Consider the following 19310-nt stretch of genomic DNA (forward strand, 5'->3'; position numbering starts at 1 on the left):
TTGACTAATAATGATTTAAGCCTCCCTCTCCCCATGCTCCCTCAGACCACTTTAGCATTAATTTCCATGATCTTCATGTGTTGGATATTATTCTCATTCTCATTTACTTTGAATTCAAAAGCAGTTTCATAGTTACCCATTATTAAAAGTAAATCTTTTGGGGGCGCCTAGGTGGCTCAGTCATTTGAATATCTGACTTCAGCTCATATCATGATCTCTTGGATCATGAGTTCGAGCCCTGCATCAGACTCACTGCTGTCTGCGCAGAGCCTACTTCAGAGCCTCTGTCCCCCTCTCTCTCTGCCCCTCGCCAGCTCATGCTTTCTCTCTCAAAAATGAATAAACATTTATTAAAAAAAAAAAAAAAGTAAATCCTTTTCCACACGGTAATTATAGGTCAAAATTCGAAACATTATTAGAACTAGGTTGGTCTGGGGTAGAGGTGGGCATGGTAATAACAAAATACAAAATGTAACTACTGTTCATATCAAGATTTCTTAAAATGTGTAGGCACAAGCACGAGGACTGCAATTTAAGATAATTCCAGTAAAAATTTATGCAGCGAGATTTAATGTCATTATTGGTTTAGAAGGATCTGGATGAGCCTTAATTAGCTCCATCAGGGGCACCTGGGTGGCTCAGTCAGTTGCGCATTGGACTCTTGATTTCAGCTCAGGTCATGATCTCATGGTTTGTGAGATCCAGCCCCGCATCAGGTTCAGCATTGACACTGAGGAGCCTACTTGGGATTCTCTCTCTCTCCCTCTCTTTCTGCTGTTGCCTTGCTTGTGTACTCATGCTCTCTCTTTCTCTCTCTCTCAAAATAAATAAAATTAAATGAAGATTATCACCAAGTTGTAAACATAAAAAATTTAAATTTCTTGTAAATAACTCTTAAAAATTTTTTTTTAAAGTTTCTTTATTTTGAGGTGGGGGGAGGGGCAGTGAGGGAGGGGGAGAGAGAGAATCCCAAGCAGGCTCCGCACTGTCAGCACAGAGCCCAATGTGGGGCTCAAATCCACGAGCTGTGAGATCATGACCTGAGCTGAAATCAAGAGTCTGATGCTTAACCGACTGAGCCACCCAGGTGCCCCAGATTTCTTGTACACAACTTGTAACCCATGGCATTATTATTATTTTTTTTTATAATTAATGCAAGATAATCAGAGAATGATAGGGTTGCAAGGACTGAGAAAAGTGCCTCATGGTATCCTTTCTTGCATCATTTATTCATTTGCATTTAGGGAGTATTTACCGTGTGCCCAGTACTGTGCTAAACACCATTTCCTGCTTTTGAGTTGCTTATATGTTAGCTATGATTCATGAGTCAGCCAGCACTTTCAGTAGAGGATGAGGAAGGCTATGAAAACAGAGTGGTACAGGTACAGAAGTTAAGATACTACCTTATTCAATCAAAAGGGATTAAAGATAATTTTCCAAAGACAGACAAATATAAATTAGCTAATAATTTGACAGACAAATAGAAATTTGTTAGTTGAGACAAGGGATGAAGAGCCATGGAGTTGTAAAGAAAGTGTGTTATGTACAGGAAACAGCAAATAATTTGGAATTGCTGGAGGTTTGGGTACATGCAGAAAGATGGCTTCGGTAAGGCTGGAAAGGAAAGCAATGGCTGCATTATGAAATATCTTTTATCCTGAACATTTTGGGGTGGAAATGAAAGGCCATCCGAATATTCAAGGTAAGGTAAAGAAATGATCAGTGTTGCATTTCAGAGAGATTACTTGGTCTCTGGTGTGAAGGAGATTGAAATATAAGCAGGAAGGATCGGAAGTGGGTCAGTTGTATTGCAATCTTGAAATTAAGAGGGACCTAACTAAAATTGGATTTAGTGACTATATTTAGGGACTCTATGGATAATGAGAAAAAAGAAGAGGGTCCAGTATGACTTCTGGGTAGGATCTGGCTTGAACAAATGGTTAGATAGAGATACTTGTGCCTTAAGATTACAAATCTTTGAGTTTAGCAAGGAAGGTGGTTGTTTATGTATGTGGACAGATTTATTTGTTGATATTTATGGGGTATCTAGAGATGCATAGTAGGAAGTGATATGTAGAGAGGTTTGAGGTAATGGTTAAAAGATTTAGAATTCATTAAAGTGTAAATAAAGACTGCTAACCTGGATTGATACAAGGAAATGGATGCAAATAGAACCCTGGGAAATGCCGGTATTTAAGTGATGGATAGAACAGAATCCCACAAAGGAAACTTCAGAGGCAATATTGTCTGAAAAAAAGCTTTTATTGCATTTGGCAGTTAATAGGTGATGGGTGACTTCAATAAAACAGCTTCTTTGGTGTTTTGGCTGAGGAAGCTAGATTAATATAAGCTTGAGTTTGCAAAATATTAAGGATTAAGGTAAGATACTTTTTAAAAGCTTTAAAAAAAATTTTTTTTTTCGAGAGAGAATGCGTACACATGTGAGCTGGGGAGGGGCAAAGAGAGAATCCCAAGCAGGCTTCCTGCTTTCAGCACAGAGGCCAAAGTGAGGCTTGATCCCACAGACTGAGATCAGTGAAGTGAGCTGAAATCAAGAGTTGGATACTCAGCCGACTGAGCTACCCAGGTGCCCTGTAAGATACTCTTTCTAAAATATAGTTGGGAAATTTTTACATAGTGGAGGTTGTTTCCAAGTTTTTATATTTATTTATTTATGTATATTAATGTTTATTTTTGAGGGGAGGGGCAAAGAGAGAAGGAGACACAGAATCCGAAGCAGTCTCCAGGCTCTGAGCTGTCAGCACAGAGCCTGATGCAGGGCTCCAACCCACCGGCTGTGAGATCATGACCTGAGCCAAAGTCGGATGCTTAACTGACTGAGCCACCCAGGCACCCCTCAAGTTTTTATTTTTTAGAAAGATCTAAGACTTGATTACATTTATAAGGGGAGAGGGAAAACCCAGTAGAGAGGGAAATACTTGATGGGGCTAATCCCAGGAAGCAATTAGAGGCAAGGAAATCCAAATGCAAGCTTCTCCCAGGTGTACTGCCTGTAAACCATCCTGGTGTAAAGGTTTTAGATCTGTGCTTTGAGTCCTGTTTTGGAAACTGAGTCGTTTTGGAAACTGACTACAACTGTGAAGTTGCAGTCACAGCAGTGCGATAACTTTTCTAGCCCAGTGCACAAAGGGCTGTTTAACTATAATTATCTAGCAATTAGAAAACTGCAAACCAGAACCTTGTATCCTAAAGGCAGGCAGGAAGATAAATTATTTTCCTTCGTTATTGGATGTGGTGTTTCCATTAGACATTTTACTTTTAGGTGTCACCCATTACAATAAACCTGCAGATTTAAAACAGAGTTTTAGGTGCTAATATGGAATGATTTTCAAGAGAAACCATTTGTTTTTTTTCAAGATTTATTGAAGTATAATTGACAAAATTGTAAGATACTAAAATTGTATGTGATATTTGATACACATACACATTATGAAAGGATTTCTCTCATCAAGTTAATTAATACATTTATCACCTCATATCTTTTTTGTGTGTGAGAGCATTTAAGTTCTACTCCCAGCAAATTTCAATTATATAATACAGTGTTATCAGGTCTAGACCTGTTACACAGTAGAGCCTTAGACCTTATCCTTTTTAAAAAAAGATTTTGTTTATTTTTATTTAGTTTTTTAATTGAGGTATAATTGACATATATCATTATATTAGTTTCCAATGTATATTTGATATTTGTATGTATTGTGAAATGATCACCACAGTTAGTCAAGTTAACATCTTTCAGCACACAGTTACAAAGGTTTTTTTGTTTTTTTTTTTTAATTTTTTTTTTTAACGTTTATTTATTTTTGAGACAGAGAGAGACAGAGCATGAATGGGGGAGGGGCAGAGAGAGAGGGAGACACAGAATCCGAAGCAGGCTCCAGGCTCTGAGCCATCAGCCCAGAGCCCGACGCGGGGCTCGAACTCACGGACCGCGAGATCGTGACCTGAGCTGAAGTCGGACGCTTAACCGACTGAGCCACCCAGGCGCCCCTACAAAGGTTTTTTAATGTATATCCTGATGAGAGCTTTTAAGACCTTCTCTCCTAACAACTTTCAAACACACAATGCTGTGTTATTAAATATAGTTACCACAGGGGTGCCTGGGTGGCTCAGTTGGTTAAGCATCCAACTTCAGCTCAGGTCATAATCTCATGGTTCGTGGGTTTGAGCCCCATGTCGGGCTCTGTGCTGACAGCTCAGAGCCTGGAGCCTGCTTCAGATTCTGTGTCTCCCTCTTTCTCTGCCCCTCCCTCACTCATGCTCTGTCTCTCTCGCTCTCAAAAATAAACATTAAAAAAAATTAAATACAGTCACCATGGTTTATATTACATTTTCATGACTTACCCTATAACTGGAAGTGTTCATACCTTTTTACCTGCACTCATTTCTGGCACCCTCCATCTAGACCTTTATTGAAAGTTTGTACTCTTTTACCAACCTGTCCCTATTTCCCCCACATCCCAATCCCTGGCAGCCACTTTTGTATTATGTTTCTATAAATTCCACTTTCTGGTTAAAAAAAAAAAAAATACACACACACACACACACACACACACATACACACACACACCATGCAGTGTTTGCCTTTGTCTGGCTTATTTCAATTATTATAATGCCATCCACTTTCATCCATGTTGTTGCAAATGAAAAGATTTTCCTCCTTTTTAAGGTTGAATAATATTCCTGAATGTGTGTGATTGATATATATATATCACATTTTCTTGAGTGTGTGTGTTTTCAATAAAAAGGAAGGTAATGTATTTCTTTTAATCAGAAGGAAAGTATATGCCCCATAATGGATGTTTCCTTTGTGCTTTAAAAACACACACAAACACATACAGGTGCCTGGGTGGCTCAGTCAGTTGGTGTCCAGCTTCGGCTCAGGTAATAATCTCACAGTTCACAAGTTTGAGCCCCGCGTTGGGCTCTATCCTGACAGCTTAGAGCCTGGAGCCTGCTTCGGATTCTGTATCTCCCTCTCTTGCTGCCCCTCCCCCGCTTGTGCTCTGTTTCTCAGAAATAAACATTAAAAAATATTAAAACACACACACACACACACCAATGACTTGTATGTATAGACATAGAATAATTATGGAAGAATATACAAGAAATTGACAACAATAGTTGCTTCTAGGCAGTTAGACACATTGGGAGACATCACTGCATGCCTTTAGAAATGGTTTTCCTTTTTATCTATTCATTAATATGGACTTTTACATTATTATTTTCTGATTTCTGCTTCCTTGTGTTACTCTTCCATTTTTCCTTGAACTTTCTAGCTCATTAAAAGCTAAATTTGGGGGTGCCTGGATCAGACGCTCAACTGACTGAGCCACCCAGGCACCCCTAGTTTTAATGTTTAGTAAAGTTTTTCTTGTATATATTTCAAAGAGTCAGGTATTTCTACAAGACTTATCGCTAGGAACAAAAATCTCCTACCTGTTTATCCCTGCCTCAGAGTTACCACTTTCAGTTCTTTGAGCTGATTCTTTTGGTATTTACCTCCCTATGTTTAATTAACTAACTCACACTTCTTATATTTTGTCAAATTTTAGGTATTACCCATGGACTGTGCTTTATGGCCATTGTAGGCTTAACTTAACTTTCACTTCTCACCCCACATCTCTACCTTATGGTCTTCCTCATCTCTCTTGTACACCTCATATGTTTCCCCTATTATCACTGTGCAAATGCTATTCCTACATAACATTTTGTTTTCTCTTTTTCTTTTTTTCCTTAGTATTTATCTCTCTTTCATTCTCAAACTCTTCTATATTGTTTAACTTCCTTCTCAGCAAATCCAGAATCTGGAGGTTCAGTTCCTGGCTCTACCACTTAACAAATTACTTGTATCCTCTAGAAGTGCCTAAGTTTCTCACCTATGAATTGGGGAGCAATAGAACATATCTTCAAGGATGGTAGTGAGAATTGTTTAAGAAATACTTAGCATAGATCTAAGAATGGGGCTTGACACATAATGTTCAATATGATGCTAATGATATTTTGATGTGGCCATTAAAAAAAGGTCTGTATGTTATGATATGTAATAATTTTCAAGACTGTTATTAAATGGGGTGGGGGGAGGCAAGTTGTATAATAAAATACAATTTGGATTTCCACTCCTACCATTCTCCCTTCTTGAATCCCCAGAGAAAGAAGAAGGAATAGAGTGCTGTTTACATCATAGGCCATACTTAAGAACTTCTAACTATTCCTTTTATCAGTATTATCTAATGTCTGCCAATTCCCATGCCAGTAGACTCCAGAGATAATTGCAGTGAGCAGACATGACATGACATATCCACATCCACGTTTGGTTGGCTTTAGAAGCTAGCCTTTGCATTATTTATTATGGGGAATATGGAGTTCATTATTCAAGAGCACTGAATGCCTACTCAACTTCCTGGAAGATATAATGGCATATTATGAGCAAAGGTATCAGGACAAAAGCACACCAGTGCGAATATTCTTCTGTACCTAATGTGTTGTACCATCTGTTGCCTTTTCCCTGATTTATTATTATATATAATCAAACATGTGGTGTACCAAGTTACTTGGTATTTCTAAAGGGAGAACATAGCTTACCATAAGCTTAATACCACTTAAAATATGAAAGAATTGGACAGCAGGACATATCAGAAGCAAATGTATTATTCCTATCTGAAGGTGATCTAGTTAGCTAGATTCTAGCTCATTAAAAAATAATAAATCTAAATTTATGTGGAATAAAATGCAATTAATAATATAGCTGACAAGTTTCTGTTGAATTTAATTATCTTCCTCCAAAATACTGACAGAAAAGGACTGTATGATAGATGATAAGTGAGAAGCAGATTTTTCTGTGAAACTTTTTTTTTTCCCCCAACAGGATTCTTGGGATGGCCAGCATATTCCAGTACTTTTCTCCATTTTTTGTGGTTTATTAGTGGCAATATCCTATCATCTCAGTCGACAAAGCAGTGATCCCTCTGTACTTTTGTAAGTAAAATCAATTGTTACCGAATTAAAGAAATAGAAGTTCACATTTCTTTCAAGTTTAACTTTCCCACTGCCTTGTCAAAGTACCGTTCACTTAATCTATATTAAGTTTCAAATATATTAACTTTGGAACATTCTAGCCAATTTGGCTGAGAATATTTGTTAGCGTTTTCTTTCCTAAAAAGTATTAAAACTATATTTTAATAAAAATTCTCATTGTATGCTTATTTATAACATCTTAAATTTTTTAGGCATTTTCATTTGCTAATGACTAAATATACTTGAAACACTTCATTTTTTATCATAAGTTTCATTTGCCTTTAAGTACTGGTTTTCAAGTTATGAATGTATTTCTTACTATTTTTTCATTTTTTAAAATTTCAAGCTCTTTGGTGCAATCTAAGATTTTTCCAAAAACAGAAGAGAAAAATCCAGAAGATCCTCTGTCTGAAGTAAAAGATCCACTGCCTGAAAAACTTAGAAATTCTGTTGTAAGTCTTAACTTTTTACAATCACCTGAAATATGTAAAGTTTAGACAGTTCATCATGTTGTCTCATGAAGGCCTTTTGTAACTGGGAGAAAATGTTTGTATAGTTGTATGTTGTTGATTACCTTTATGTCAGATTTTAACCTGTTAATGAAATGCTCATTCCTCCAAGTTTGTTTCTATGTAATTAAAACAGTGTGCTAAGCATTCATTTTCAGATTAGGTGAAATGAAGTAATTTCATTGTTTATAGAATTCTTAATCCTATTCAGGTTAAACTGGGATTTGAAAGATGAGTATTAACATAAATCAGATTTTGTGTTGTTCTTGTTGTTAAAAACTATGTCCTTGTAAATCATCTGCTAGTCATTTAGTGTATTTTCTTTCTCAAGAGCAACCTGAAAAGTGTGTCTGTCTGTGTGTGTGTGTGTGTGTGTGTGTGTGTGTGTGTGTGTGTTTATTTTTCAGATTGAAGGGGAGAGCAATTATCTGTACTAATGAAATATATTTAAGAAAATATGGTAATTTAAAAATTTTCTAATTTAGTGAATTTATGTATTAGTAATTATCAGCTTTATGGAGATAGCATAAAACATTCTTTTTCTGTTATTTTAGATTATTTCCATTTGTGAAAAACTGTATTTATATCAGTCATGAGTTATACTACTTACCTTTACTGAACTTGAGCTGTTAACACATTCTTCAGAAAACTTTAGAAGTACAAAACTGCCTCACAATAGAATTCAGTTTTTTCTGGCTTTAGTTTCCATGTTGTCAAAGGACATTTCATGTTAAATATAGTAGGATATTTCTGAATCTCTGACAGGTGTGAGGTGGTATCTCATTGTGGTTTTGATTTGTATTTCCCTGATGATGAGTGATGTTAAGCATTTTTTCATGTGTCGGTTAGCCATCTGGATGTCTTCCTTGGAGAAGTGTCTATTCATGTCTTTTGCCCATTTCTTCACTGGATTATTTGTTTTTTGGGTGTTGAGTTTGATAAGTTCTTTATAGATTTTGGATCCTAACCCTTTATCTGATATGTTGTTTGCAAATATCTTCTCCCATTCTGTTGGTTGCCTTTTAGTTTTGCTGATTGCTTCCTTTGCTGTGCAGAAGCTTTGTTTTTTTGATGAGGTCCCAATAGTTCATTTTTGCATTTGTTTCCCTTGCCTCTGAAGACATGTTGAGTGAGAAGTTGCTGCGGCCAAGATCAAAGAGGTTTTTGCCCGCTTTCTCCTCGAGGATTTTGATGGCTTCCTGTCTTACGTTTAGGTCTTTCATCCATTTTGAGTTTATTTTTGTGTATGGTGTAAGAAAGTGGTCCAGGTTCATTTTTCTGCATGTCAGTGTCCCGTTTTCCCAGCACCACTTGCTGAAGAGGCTGTCTTTATTCCATTGGATATTCTTTCCTGCTTTGTCAAAGACTAGTTGGCCATACACTTGTGGGTCCATTTCTGGGTTCTCTGTTCTGTTCCATTGATCTGAGTGTGTCTGTTTTTGTGCCAGTACCATACTGTTTTGATGATTACAGCTTTTGTAGTACAGCTTAAAGTCCAGGATTGTGATGCCTCCTGCTTTGGTTTTCTTTTTCAAGATTGCTTTAGCTATTCAGGGTCTTTTCTGGTTCCATACAAATTTTAGGATTATTTGTCCTAGCTCTGTGAAGAATGCTGTTGTTATTTTGATAGGTATTGTATTGAATATGTAGATTGCTTTGAGTAGTATTGACATTTTAACACTGTTTGTTCTTCTTATACTGGTGCATGGAATATTTTTCCCTTTTTTTTTTTTTTATATGTCTTCAATTTCTTTCATAAGCTTTCTATAGTTTGCAGTGTATAGGTTTTTTACCTCTTTGTTTAGATTTATTCCTAGGTATTTTATGGTTTTTGGTGCAATTGTAAATGGGATTGATTCCTTGATTTCACTTCCTCTTCATTGTTGGTGTATAGGAATGCAACCGATTTCTGTGTATTGATTTTATACCCTGCAACTTTGCTGAATTCATGAATCAGTTCTAGCAGTTTTTTTGGTGGAATCTTTTGGGTTTTCCATATAGAGTATCATGTCATGTGCAAAGAGTGAAAGTTTGACCTCCTCCTGGCCGATTTGGGTGCCTTTTATTTCTTGTGTTGTTCGATTGCAGCGGCTAAGACTTCCAATTGTTGAATAACACTGTTGAATAACAGTGGCAAGAGTGGACATCCCTGTCTTGCTCCTGACCTTAGGGGGAAAGCTCTCAGTTTTCCCCCATTGAGGATGATATTAGCATTGGGTCTTTCATATATGGCTTTTATCATCTTGAGGTGTGGTCCTTCTATCCCTACTTTCTTGAGGGTTTTTAATAAGAAAGGATGCTGTATTTTGTCCAATGCTTTCTCTGCATCTATGGAGAAGATCATATAGTTCTTGTCCTTTCTTTTATTGATGTGATGTATCACATCGATTATTTTGTGGATATTGAACCAGCCCTGCATCCCAGGTATAAATCCCACTTGGTCGTGGTGAGTAATTTTTTTAATGTATTGTTGGATCCGATTGGCTAATATCTTGTTGAGGATTTTTGCATCCATGTTCATCAGGGAAATTGGTCTATAATTCTCCTTTTTAGTGTGGTCTCTGTCTGGTTTTGGAATCAAGGTAATGCTGGCTTCATAGAAAGAGTTTGGAAGTTTTCCTTCCATGTGTGGAACTAGCTTAATTTCCTTGGTATTGCAGTATTAAACCAAGATATCAGGAAATTGAAGAAAAGACTTATAGCCAATTGTTATGTATAAGAGCTATCTAGAAGAATAGGGTCAATGAAAAATTATTTCTTATATTTTGCCAGTTGGGAATAAAAAATACATATTTTTAAAATTTTATGTAATTGTTGGCTAATTCTGTTTTCTTCCACAGAGTGAGCGTTTACAATCTGACCTAGTAGTATGCATTGTAATTGGTGTGCTATATTTTGCTATTCATGTAAGCACGGTGTTCACAGTGTTGCAGGTAAGGAATCATTTTGATCTTTTGATTGGGGGAAAATAATTTTGTTTAGGCTAATTTTTTGATTATAATATTTGTCCATAATGCTGAAATATATGATGTTTTGTTTGGTTTTAATAACAAATATTTATTTTCTCATGGTTTCTCTGAGTCGTGAATCTGATTATAATTGTAGCTCAGCTAGATGGTCCTAGTTCAGGATATGTTATGATGCTGTAGTCATTTGGGGCTGCCATCAACTGAGGCTGTTAGTAGACTTATTTCTTTACTGATCGTTGGCCAGAGATCTAAGGTCCTTTCCATGTGCCCTTACCATTAGCTGCTTGAGTATCCACACAGAAGGGCAGCTGGTTTTCCCCAGAGCCAGTGATCCTAGAGAGAGAAAGCCCAAGACATCATATAGTAATTGATGTCGGATGTGACATACCACCACTTTTCTCTGTATCGGTGGATCGTATGGGGCAACGCTGGTACAAGTTTCAGAAAAACTACATAATAAAACAATGTAAAATGTTGACAGATTTTAGTTCTTACCTTCTCAAATTGACTTTGCTATTTTCTATTAATAAGTAGAAATTGGACTGACACATTAGGAGTTCTATGGTTCTCAAAATCACTTTTAATTTTCTCAATTTTATTCTTCTTTTAGCCTGCTCTCAAGTATGTGTTATATGCATTGGTCGGCTTTGTAGGTTTTGTAACCCATTATGTGCTGCCTCAAGTTAGAAAACAGCTACCATGGCACTGTTTTTCTCACCCTCTGCTGAAGACAGTGGAGTATAATCAATACGAAGTTCGGAGTAAGTATTTCATTAATACTCCTCTGTTTAATATTGTGGGTTTTTGTTTTTTTTTTTTTAACACTTTAACGGAGACCATTAAATAAGTATCATTAAGTAACACTGTGGCTTGTGTTTATTATACTTATATTTGAAGCTGTGATGAGTCAAACCTTTTTCAGGATGCTTTAATTTCAGTTGAAGGATAAATGTCAATGCTACCATCCCGGCTTCCACAGAACAAAATTTACTTCCTCTCTGTATTGTTCTTCATAGACCTCTCATTGACAAATCCTTCTGTGCATGTTTGTGGCTTCTCTTTCCAGTCCTTACCCTTTCCTTACATCTTTTCTATGTACAGGCAACCCAGTCCTCCTTAAGATTTCTATTTGAAATATTTTTAGCTCAAAGCATAGGGGGAATAGAGAGAATTTTGTTCCTCTTTCCACCAGAGACACTATGTCCTACCAGAGAAAGGTAGGAAAGAGTTGATGAGATGAAAAGAAATTTAAAACATTTGTAATTGTTCTTACTTGCTCAGATTTTGGGGTAAAGCATAGAATGACTCAGAAAGAGGTAGAAGGCCAGTCCACTTTAAATCCTGACTTGTCTTTCCTATTGTAAGTATTTGGTCTTTCTTCATTGGCCCCATGACTTGCAATATCCCATACTTGCTCGTTTTAGGGAAATAATAAAAGTTCATAACTATGTCATCATTCATTATATCAATGATTAAACAAACCAGTGGTTTTTCCTCAAACCTTTTTTTCAGTTAATGAATTACTGTAAAGAGTAAATTCTTCAATTGTTTGAAGATAAATTAACTTGTTTAGAGAGCTCTGAAGCCTTTGGAAGTTTTCTATTACAAACTTAACTTTGCATTTTCAAAGCAAATTTCTCGGGCCTTTTAGTAGAATTGCTTAGAGCATCATGGGACTGAAACCTTGGTCACCAGTTTGATCCTGAAGAGATAATGAAACATTAACCTGTAGGTTGCAGTAATGGCATTGTGCATACTTCTTATGTGTTCTTTTAATAAGGGACAATGACATGGGGCACCTGGGTGGCTCAGTCGGTTGAGTGTCTGACTCTTAATTTCGGTTCAGGATGCTTTAATTTCAGTTTTTTTAGTTTTTTTTTGATTGATGGGCTTAAACCCCGCGTCAGGCTCTGTGCTGACGGTGCGGGGCCTGCTTGGGATTCTCTCTCTCCCTCTCCCTCTGTGTGTGTGTGTGTGTCTGTCTGTCTGTCTCTCTCTCTCTCTCTCTCTCTCTCTCCCCCTCCCCCTTCCTTTCCCTTCCTCCTTCCTTGTCCCTCCTCTCTCTCTCTCAAAATAAATAAACAAAAATTTAAAAAATTAAGAGAAAATGACATAAAGCTGTATGACAATCTGTACTGGTTCTTTCATACAGTCAGGAAAAGAACTTAGTAGAATGATGTATTATTTTCATAGTGAACTGTTAGTATTGCTTTCATATACAAAAAATAGCAAGTGTATCCAATTTGTTTTGAAGAGCAGTTTTCCTTACAGTAAGTCATTGATCATAATTATTTCTTTTTTGATCTTAACAAAATATTTAGTCTAAAGTTTTATAAATTTTGAATCAGTATAACATGTTTGACTTATTGAAAGCACTAGGTATTAGCAAAGTTTATTTCTTTTCACTTCTATTGACTTTAGCAATGGAAAGAAAAAGATTATTCATTAGAGCATTTCCTGAAGCCAGCTATGTTTTCAGATAGCTACAGAACCTTATTTTAAATCTTTCAGTTTATCCTAGATACTTTCCCCAATGAAATAAGGTGAAAGTATTATAAAAAACATTACTGACAGTGCAAAGACTTCTATGAAGTGTGTGAATCTAAAACATATCATACTTTCATATATGTTCTGAGATGTACATAAGATACACATACATATGCCCGTACACACACATGTACCTTAAGATTTTAAAAACAGATAATTTTAATAGGTCATTTATTTCTTTTTCGGAAAAAGGGCAGTCTCATAATCTTACTAACTTTTCTCCAGAAGTTATAGGCATAAATGAGAAAAAGTTATGGTTAAAAACTGAGGTTTCAAGAATTAAAATTTATTTAAAAAAAAATTTTTTTTTTAATGTTTATTTATTTTTGAGACAGAGAGACACAGCATGAGCAGGGAAGGGGCAGAGAGAGAGGGAGACACAGAATGTGAAGCAGGCTCCAGGCTCTGAGCTGTCAGCACAGAGCCCGACGCGGGGCTCGAACCCACGAACTGTGAGATCATGACATGAGCCGAAGTCGGACGCTTAACCGACTGAGCCACCCAGGCGCCCCAAGAATTAAAATTTAGAAGGAAATTCGTCTAAAAATGTTTTAAGTTTATTTAGAGAGGGAGAATGAGCAGGGGAGGGGCTAAGAGAAAGGGAATTCATATCATTCCAAGCAGGCTATCTGATGACAGTGCAGATCCCAATGCAGGGCTCAAACTCACAAAGAGATCATGACCTGAGCTGAGATCAGAGCCACCTAGCGCCCCTCATCTAAATTTAAGTCACATCTAAGTTGCAAAACTGAACGTGTATCAGAATTCATAGAAGTTGGCAAGTGATTGAAATACTGGATTTCTTACATTATTTATTTATAGCCGAGACAAATTTGTGCTGTAAGATTTTCCTTTCACGTCACTTTGCCAAACTATCGGCATACCTGGAAGATATTGCTGGTTTGGTTGTGGACCACTGCAATAAAGTGAATATCACAATATAAAGCAAGACAAGTCAATTTTTTGGTGTCCCAATGCATATAAAAGCTATGTTTACCCTGTAGTCTAATAAGTGTGCCAAGAGCATTCTGTCTAAAAAGACAGTGCACATACCTTTTTAAAAAAATTCTCTTGCCAAAAAATGGTGACCGTCATCTGAGCTTCCAGCGAGTTGTAATCCTTTTGCTAGTGGAGGCCCTCACCTCAGTGTTGATGGCTGCTGACTGATCAGGATGGTGGTTGCCAAAGGTTGGGGTGGCTGTGGCAATTTCTTAGAATAAGACAGCAGTGATGTCTGCTACATCAGTTGACTCCTTTTACGAGTGATTTCTCTGTAGCATGCTATTTGATATCATTTTACCCACAGTGTAAGTAACTTCCTTCAAAATTGGAGTCGTTCTCCAAAATCCTACACTGCTTTATCAACTATGTTTACGTAATATTCTAAACCCTTTGTTGTCATTTCAACAGTCTTCACAGCATCTTTACCAGGAGTAGATTCCATCTCATGAAACCACTTTCTTTGTTCATCCGTGGGAAGCAGCTCCTCATCCATTCAAGTTTTATCCTGAGACTGCAGCAGTTCAGTCCCATTTTCAGGCTCCACTGCTAATTCTAGGTCTCTTGCTATTTCTACCACATCTTCGGTGACTTTCTCCACTGCAGTCTTGAATCCTCAGGGTCATCCATGAGTGTTGGAATCAACTTCCAAACTTCTGTTAATATTGATATTTTGACCTCTTTCCACGAATTGCAAGTGTCCTTAATGGCATCTAGAATAGTGAATTCTTTCTGAAGGTTTTTCGGTTTGCTTTGCCCAGATCCATCAGAGGAATCAATGTCTATGGCAGCTATAGCCTTATAAAATGTATTTCTTAAATAAGACTTGAAAGTCAAAATTATTCCTTGAATCCCCATGGGCTACAGAATAGATGTTGTTTGCAGACACTGTCAATGAGCAGTAGTATTTTTTTTTTAATTTTTTTAATTTATTTTTTTTGAGAGAGAGACAGCAAGCTGGGAAGGGGCAGAGAGAGAGAGACAGAGACAGAATCCGAAGCAGGCTCCAGGCTCCAAGCTATCAGTACAGAGCCTGACATGGGGCTCGAACTCACGAACTGTGAGATCATAACCTGAGCCTAAGTTGGACACTTAACTGACTGAGCTGCCCAGGTGTACCCCAACGAGCAGTACTATTTTTGAAAGGAATCTCTTTTTCTGAGCAGTAGGCCTCAACATTGGACTTAAAATATTCAGTAGACTATGTCATGAATAAATGTGTCATCCAGGCTTTGTTGTTTCACTTGGAGAGCACAGGTAGAGTAGATTTAGCATCATTCTGAAGGGCCCTAGGATTTTCACAATGGTCAGTGAGCATTGGTGTCAACTTAGAGTCATCAGCTGTGTTAGCCCCTAACAAGAGAGTTTTGAGGCTTTGTAGCCAGGCATTGACTTCTCTCTAGCTATGAAATTCCTAGATGGCATCTTCTTCCAATAAAAGGCTATTTCATCCACATTGAAAATCTGTTGGTTAGTGGAGCCACCTTCATGAATCATCTTAGCTGGATCTTCTGGAGAACTTGCTGCAGCTTCTACATATGCACTTGCTGTCTCGCCTTGCACTTTCATGTTGTGGAGATGGCTTCTTTCCTTAAACTTCCTGAACCGACCTCTGCTGGCTTCAGACTTTTCTTCTGCAGCTTCCTCACCTCTCAGCCTTCCCAGAATTGCAGAGCATTAGGACCTTGCTCTGGATTAAGTTTTGGCTTAAGGGAATGCTGTGGCTAGTTTGATCTTCTATGCAGACCACGCAGACTTTCTCCATGTCAGCAATAAGGCTGTACTTTCTTATTATTCGTACGTTCACTGGAGCAGCGCTTTTAATTTGCTCCAAGAACTTTTCCTTTGCAGTCACAACTTGGCTAATGCTTGGCACAAGAGGCCTAGCTTTTGGCCTGTCTTGGCTTTCAACACGCCTTCCTCATGAAACTTAATAATTTCTAGCCTGTGGTTTAAAATGAGAGATGTGTGATTCTTCCTTTCACTTGAACATTTAAAGAGCATTGTAGAGTTATTGGCCTAATTTTAATCGTGAGGAATAGAGAGGCCCGAAAGGAGGGAGAGAGGTGGGGGAACAGTGGATCAGTGGAGCAGTCAGAGCACACACATTTATTGGTTACGTTTGCCATCTTACATTGGTCCAGTTTTTGTTATCCCCAAATACAACAATAGCATCAAAGGTCACTGATCATAGATCACTGTAACAAATACAATTATAATGAAAAAGTTTTAAATATTGCAAGAATTACCAAAATGTGACAGATGCTGTTGGAAAAGGGTGCTGATAGACGTGCTCAGTGCAGAGTTGCCACAGACCTTCAATTTGTAAACAAAGAAAAAAACCAAGAAGAACCCCAGTATCTGCCAAGTGCTGTAAAGTAAAGCTCAATAAAATGAGGTATGCCTGTATTTTGTACACTAGATGATGTGATCTTCTTACATTGCCTTGTTAGATGCAGCCACTATGATGTGGTTTGAGAAACTTCATGTGTGGCTTCTTTTTGTGGAGAAGAATATCATCTACCCATTGATTGTTCTTAATGAACTTAGTAGCAGTGCAGAAACCATTGCTAGTCCAAAAAAACTGGATACAGAGTAAGTACAGTACTCCTCTCATCTATGTTTAACCACTAGCGGCTGTCATAGGCAGTGTCTTCAGACATTGATCAAGTAACAAATAATTGAGTGTCTCATTAGTGCAGTGCACTGTAAGATAAAAAAGTGAGGTGAAATTCCTGAACATCTGTTCCTGCTCTTGTATATCACTACTCTAGACATCTTATTGTCAACTAATATTTTATGAGAGAACATTTATTGAATAAGGTTCATTTCTGTCATTAGATGGTCAATTAGAGAGATGTCTGTTTTTGTGTACTGTGTAAACCAGACTGTGTAGGTGGTCACTCGCCTATACGGTCATCGTATAGGCCTACACACTAGACTAGGTACGTGTTGTTGGGTAGGCGTTAATACGTGTTTTTTATGTGCTAAATGCTATTACTATTAAAGCAATACAAATATTAAGAAGCTGGAGAACCATATATTAGAAATGCAATGCTGTTATTTATTTTTTTAAGTGTGCTTATTTATATAAAGGAATAAGAATCATAATACATATTGTTAAAAGGGAATGTAAGAGTTTATTTTAGGATGTGATTTGCTTGGTGTATAAATCATTTTTAGAAGTTCACTTTGGATGTAAATGTATCGTAAGCATAGTAAATGAAATAGTGATTTTTCTGAAGTTAGTAGATTTTCTGAAGTTTTCAGCCATTGATTGATGAGTTGTGCTTTCTTTAACTTATAGATTAGGTGCTTTAATGATCACCATTGCTGGTCTGAAGTTGCTACGATCCTCTTTCAGCAGCCCTACATATCAGTATGTCACAGTCCTCTTCACTGTGCTCTTTTTCAAAATCGACTATGAAGCGTTTTCAGAGACCATGTTGTTGGATCTCTTCTTCATGTCTATACTCTTCAACAAGGTAATTTGTCACTGAAAGGAATATCCCTATCGGTAAAAAGTAGCTCCCTAAGTAATATAGCATTTAGTGAGGATTCTGCTTGCATTCCATTTGCTTCACTGTCTTTTAAGTAATATCTTTCTTCAATCAACCAGTCATTTAGAAACATAGTAGAATCCCTAACCAATGTTACTCACTATGATCCATAAAAGACGTGTTTCTTGCTATATAGCTAGGAAGATAAGATTAAGTTATATAGAAAATTTAGAGAAACACCACTAGCTGTGTATTTTTAAGTCCATAGGATCTTCCAAAAGTGGATGTGGTTTTGAATAATCCTAGAAATAGATGGGGTAATAATTGCACTGGGCTGTGGGCTGCTAGATAGATGGAGGGAGGAAATAACCTGATAGCTGAATGAAGATGGTAAATACTGAAGGCAGTGAGGCCGTGTGGGAGGAATCAGAAATTAGTTTCATGGTGACATTTGCAGAATACTCTGAAAATTACAAAATGCTTCTGAGATTTATTATCCACCCATAAGAGAGGTACTTTTAGTCCTTTTACAAATGAGATGACAAAATCTGGGTCTTCTGCCTCCCATTCCAAGAATCTTTTTGCTGAACCATACTACTACCTTTCTCAATGAAATAAGTTGTGCAATCAGATTATTTATAAATTAAATAGAGTTTAGATTTCATGTTAACGCTGACCACATACAAAGGACTTTGACATATATTATCCCATTTGATAGGTAACAGAGAGCTGAAGCATATGAGCAGCTACAAAACACAATGAAAGCCCAATTTTAGGCAAGTTAGCCTGGTCAGCTACATTGGGATGACTTGGGGAAGAGAGAACCCAAAGGTATGGAGAACAGTTTAAGAGACTGTGACAGTAATTGAGATGTGATAGAGGTCTAACCTAGGATGGGAATAGTACAAGTGGAAAACGTTAATCTGAACAGGTTTTAGTGATAGTCCATTTCAAAATATTGTGCTAAATGTTGTACTAAGTAGCTTCTAGAATATTGCAGTATTATGTTTGCTCGGTCACTAATTTGTATGCATTTTTATCATTTATTTCCTCTTCTAGTGAGCATGGGTAACCAAAGGAGGAAGCCAGAAAGTTAATCAAAGAATTGTTTGTATAAAGAAGCATGTGGTTTCTCACAAATTTAAATATTTAGACTGGAAATTGTAGGGCATCTTAGTATACTGTTGGGGGAAAAAGTGAAAGTTGCAATAAAATAGAAACAGTCTTTGAAATAGTCTTAACTTGAATTAGTTTGGATTTTCTTAATACTTTCATTTGTTAAGCAAATTGTTCTTGAGAGCATACAGTGTTCCACAGCTGTTCTAGATGCTGAGGCTACATCAGTGAACAAAATAGAGAAAGCTCTGCCCTTAAGGGGTTTGCATTAGTAAGGTTAGGTGATAGAATTTAACAATGATAGTAAGCAAGTAATTTTTAAGAGATTTCTAGATATAGTTTTTAAGATATCATTGTAAGATGCACCATCAATTTAATAATCTTACAAGAAAAAAATTACTATGAATGTATACAGAAATTTTTATCCACTACCCACTTATCCATGTAATTGCGTATCATTTTTTCCTCAGTGTTACAGTCAAAATTTGAGTTCAGTCTGTTTCATATTTAGAATCTGAAGTTTTCTGAATCACTGCTTTTAGACCATGAATAATGGCATCTTGATAATACACACACTGCTTTTACTTCCTGACATCCTGATCACGTTAGTATCAAGGATTACCGGCATAAATTTG

The 19310-nt window shown here is 37.0% G+C and overlaps 1 protein-coding gene across 10 annotated transcripts in view; it reads left to right on the plus strand.

The window, feature by feature from the left end:
- PCNX1 (pecanex 1) overlaps positions 1 to 19310 on the plus strand; it is a 168153-nt gene that overhangs the window by 114558 nt on the left and 34285 nt on the right. For all 10 annotated transcript variants that reach the window (XM_042990025.1, XM_042990024.1, XM_042990017.1 and 7 more), the window contains 6 exons: positions 6887 to 6996; positions 7382 to 7487; positions 10385 to 10477; positions 11124 to 11274; positions 16513 to 16654; positions 17367 to 17544. In XM_042990025.1, coding sequence (XP_042845959.1) covers positions 6887 to 6996; positions 7382 to 7487; positions 10385 to 10477; positions 11124 to 11274; positions 16513 to 16654; positions 17367 to 17544 — 780 coding nt within the window. The remainder of the gene's footprint in view (positions 1 to 6886; positions 6997 to 7381; positions 7488 to 10384; positions 10478 to 11123; positions 11275 to 16512; positions 16655 to 17366; positions 17545 to 19310) is intronic.

Source organism: Panthera tigris, chromosome B3, assembly GCF_018350195.1.
Source record: "Panthera tigris isolate Pti1 chromosome B3, P.tigris_Pti1_mat1.1, whole genome shotgun sequence".
Classification (NCBI taxonomy): Eukaryota; Metazoa; Chordata; class Mammalia; order Carnivora; family Felidae; genus Panthera; species Panthera tigris.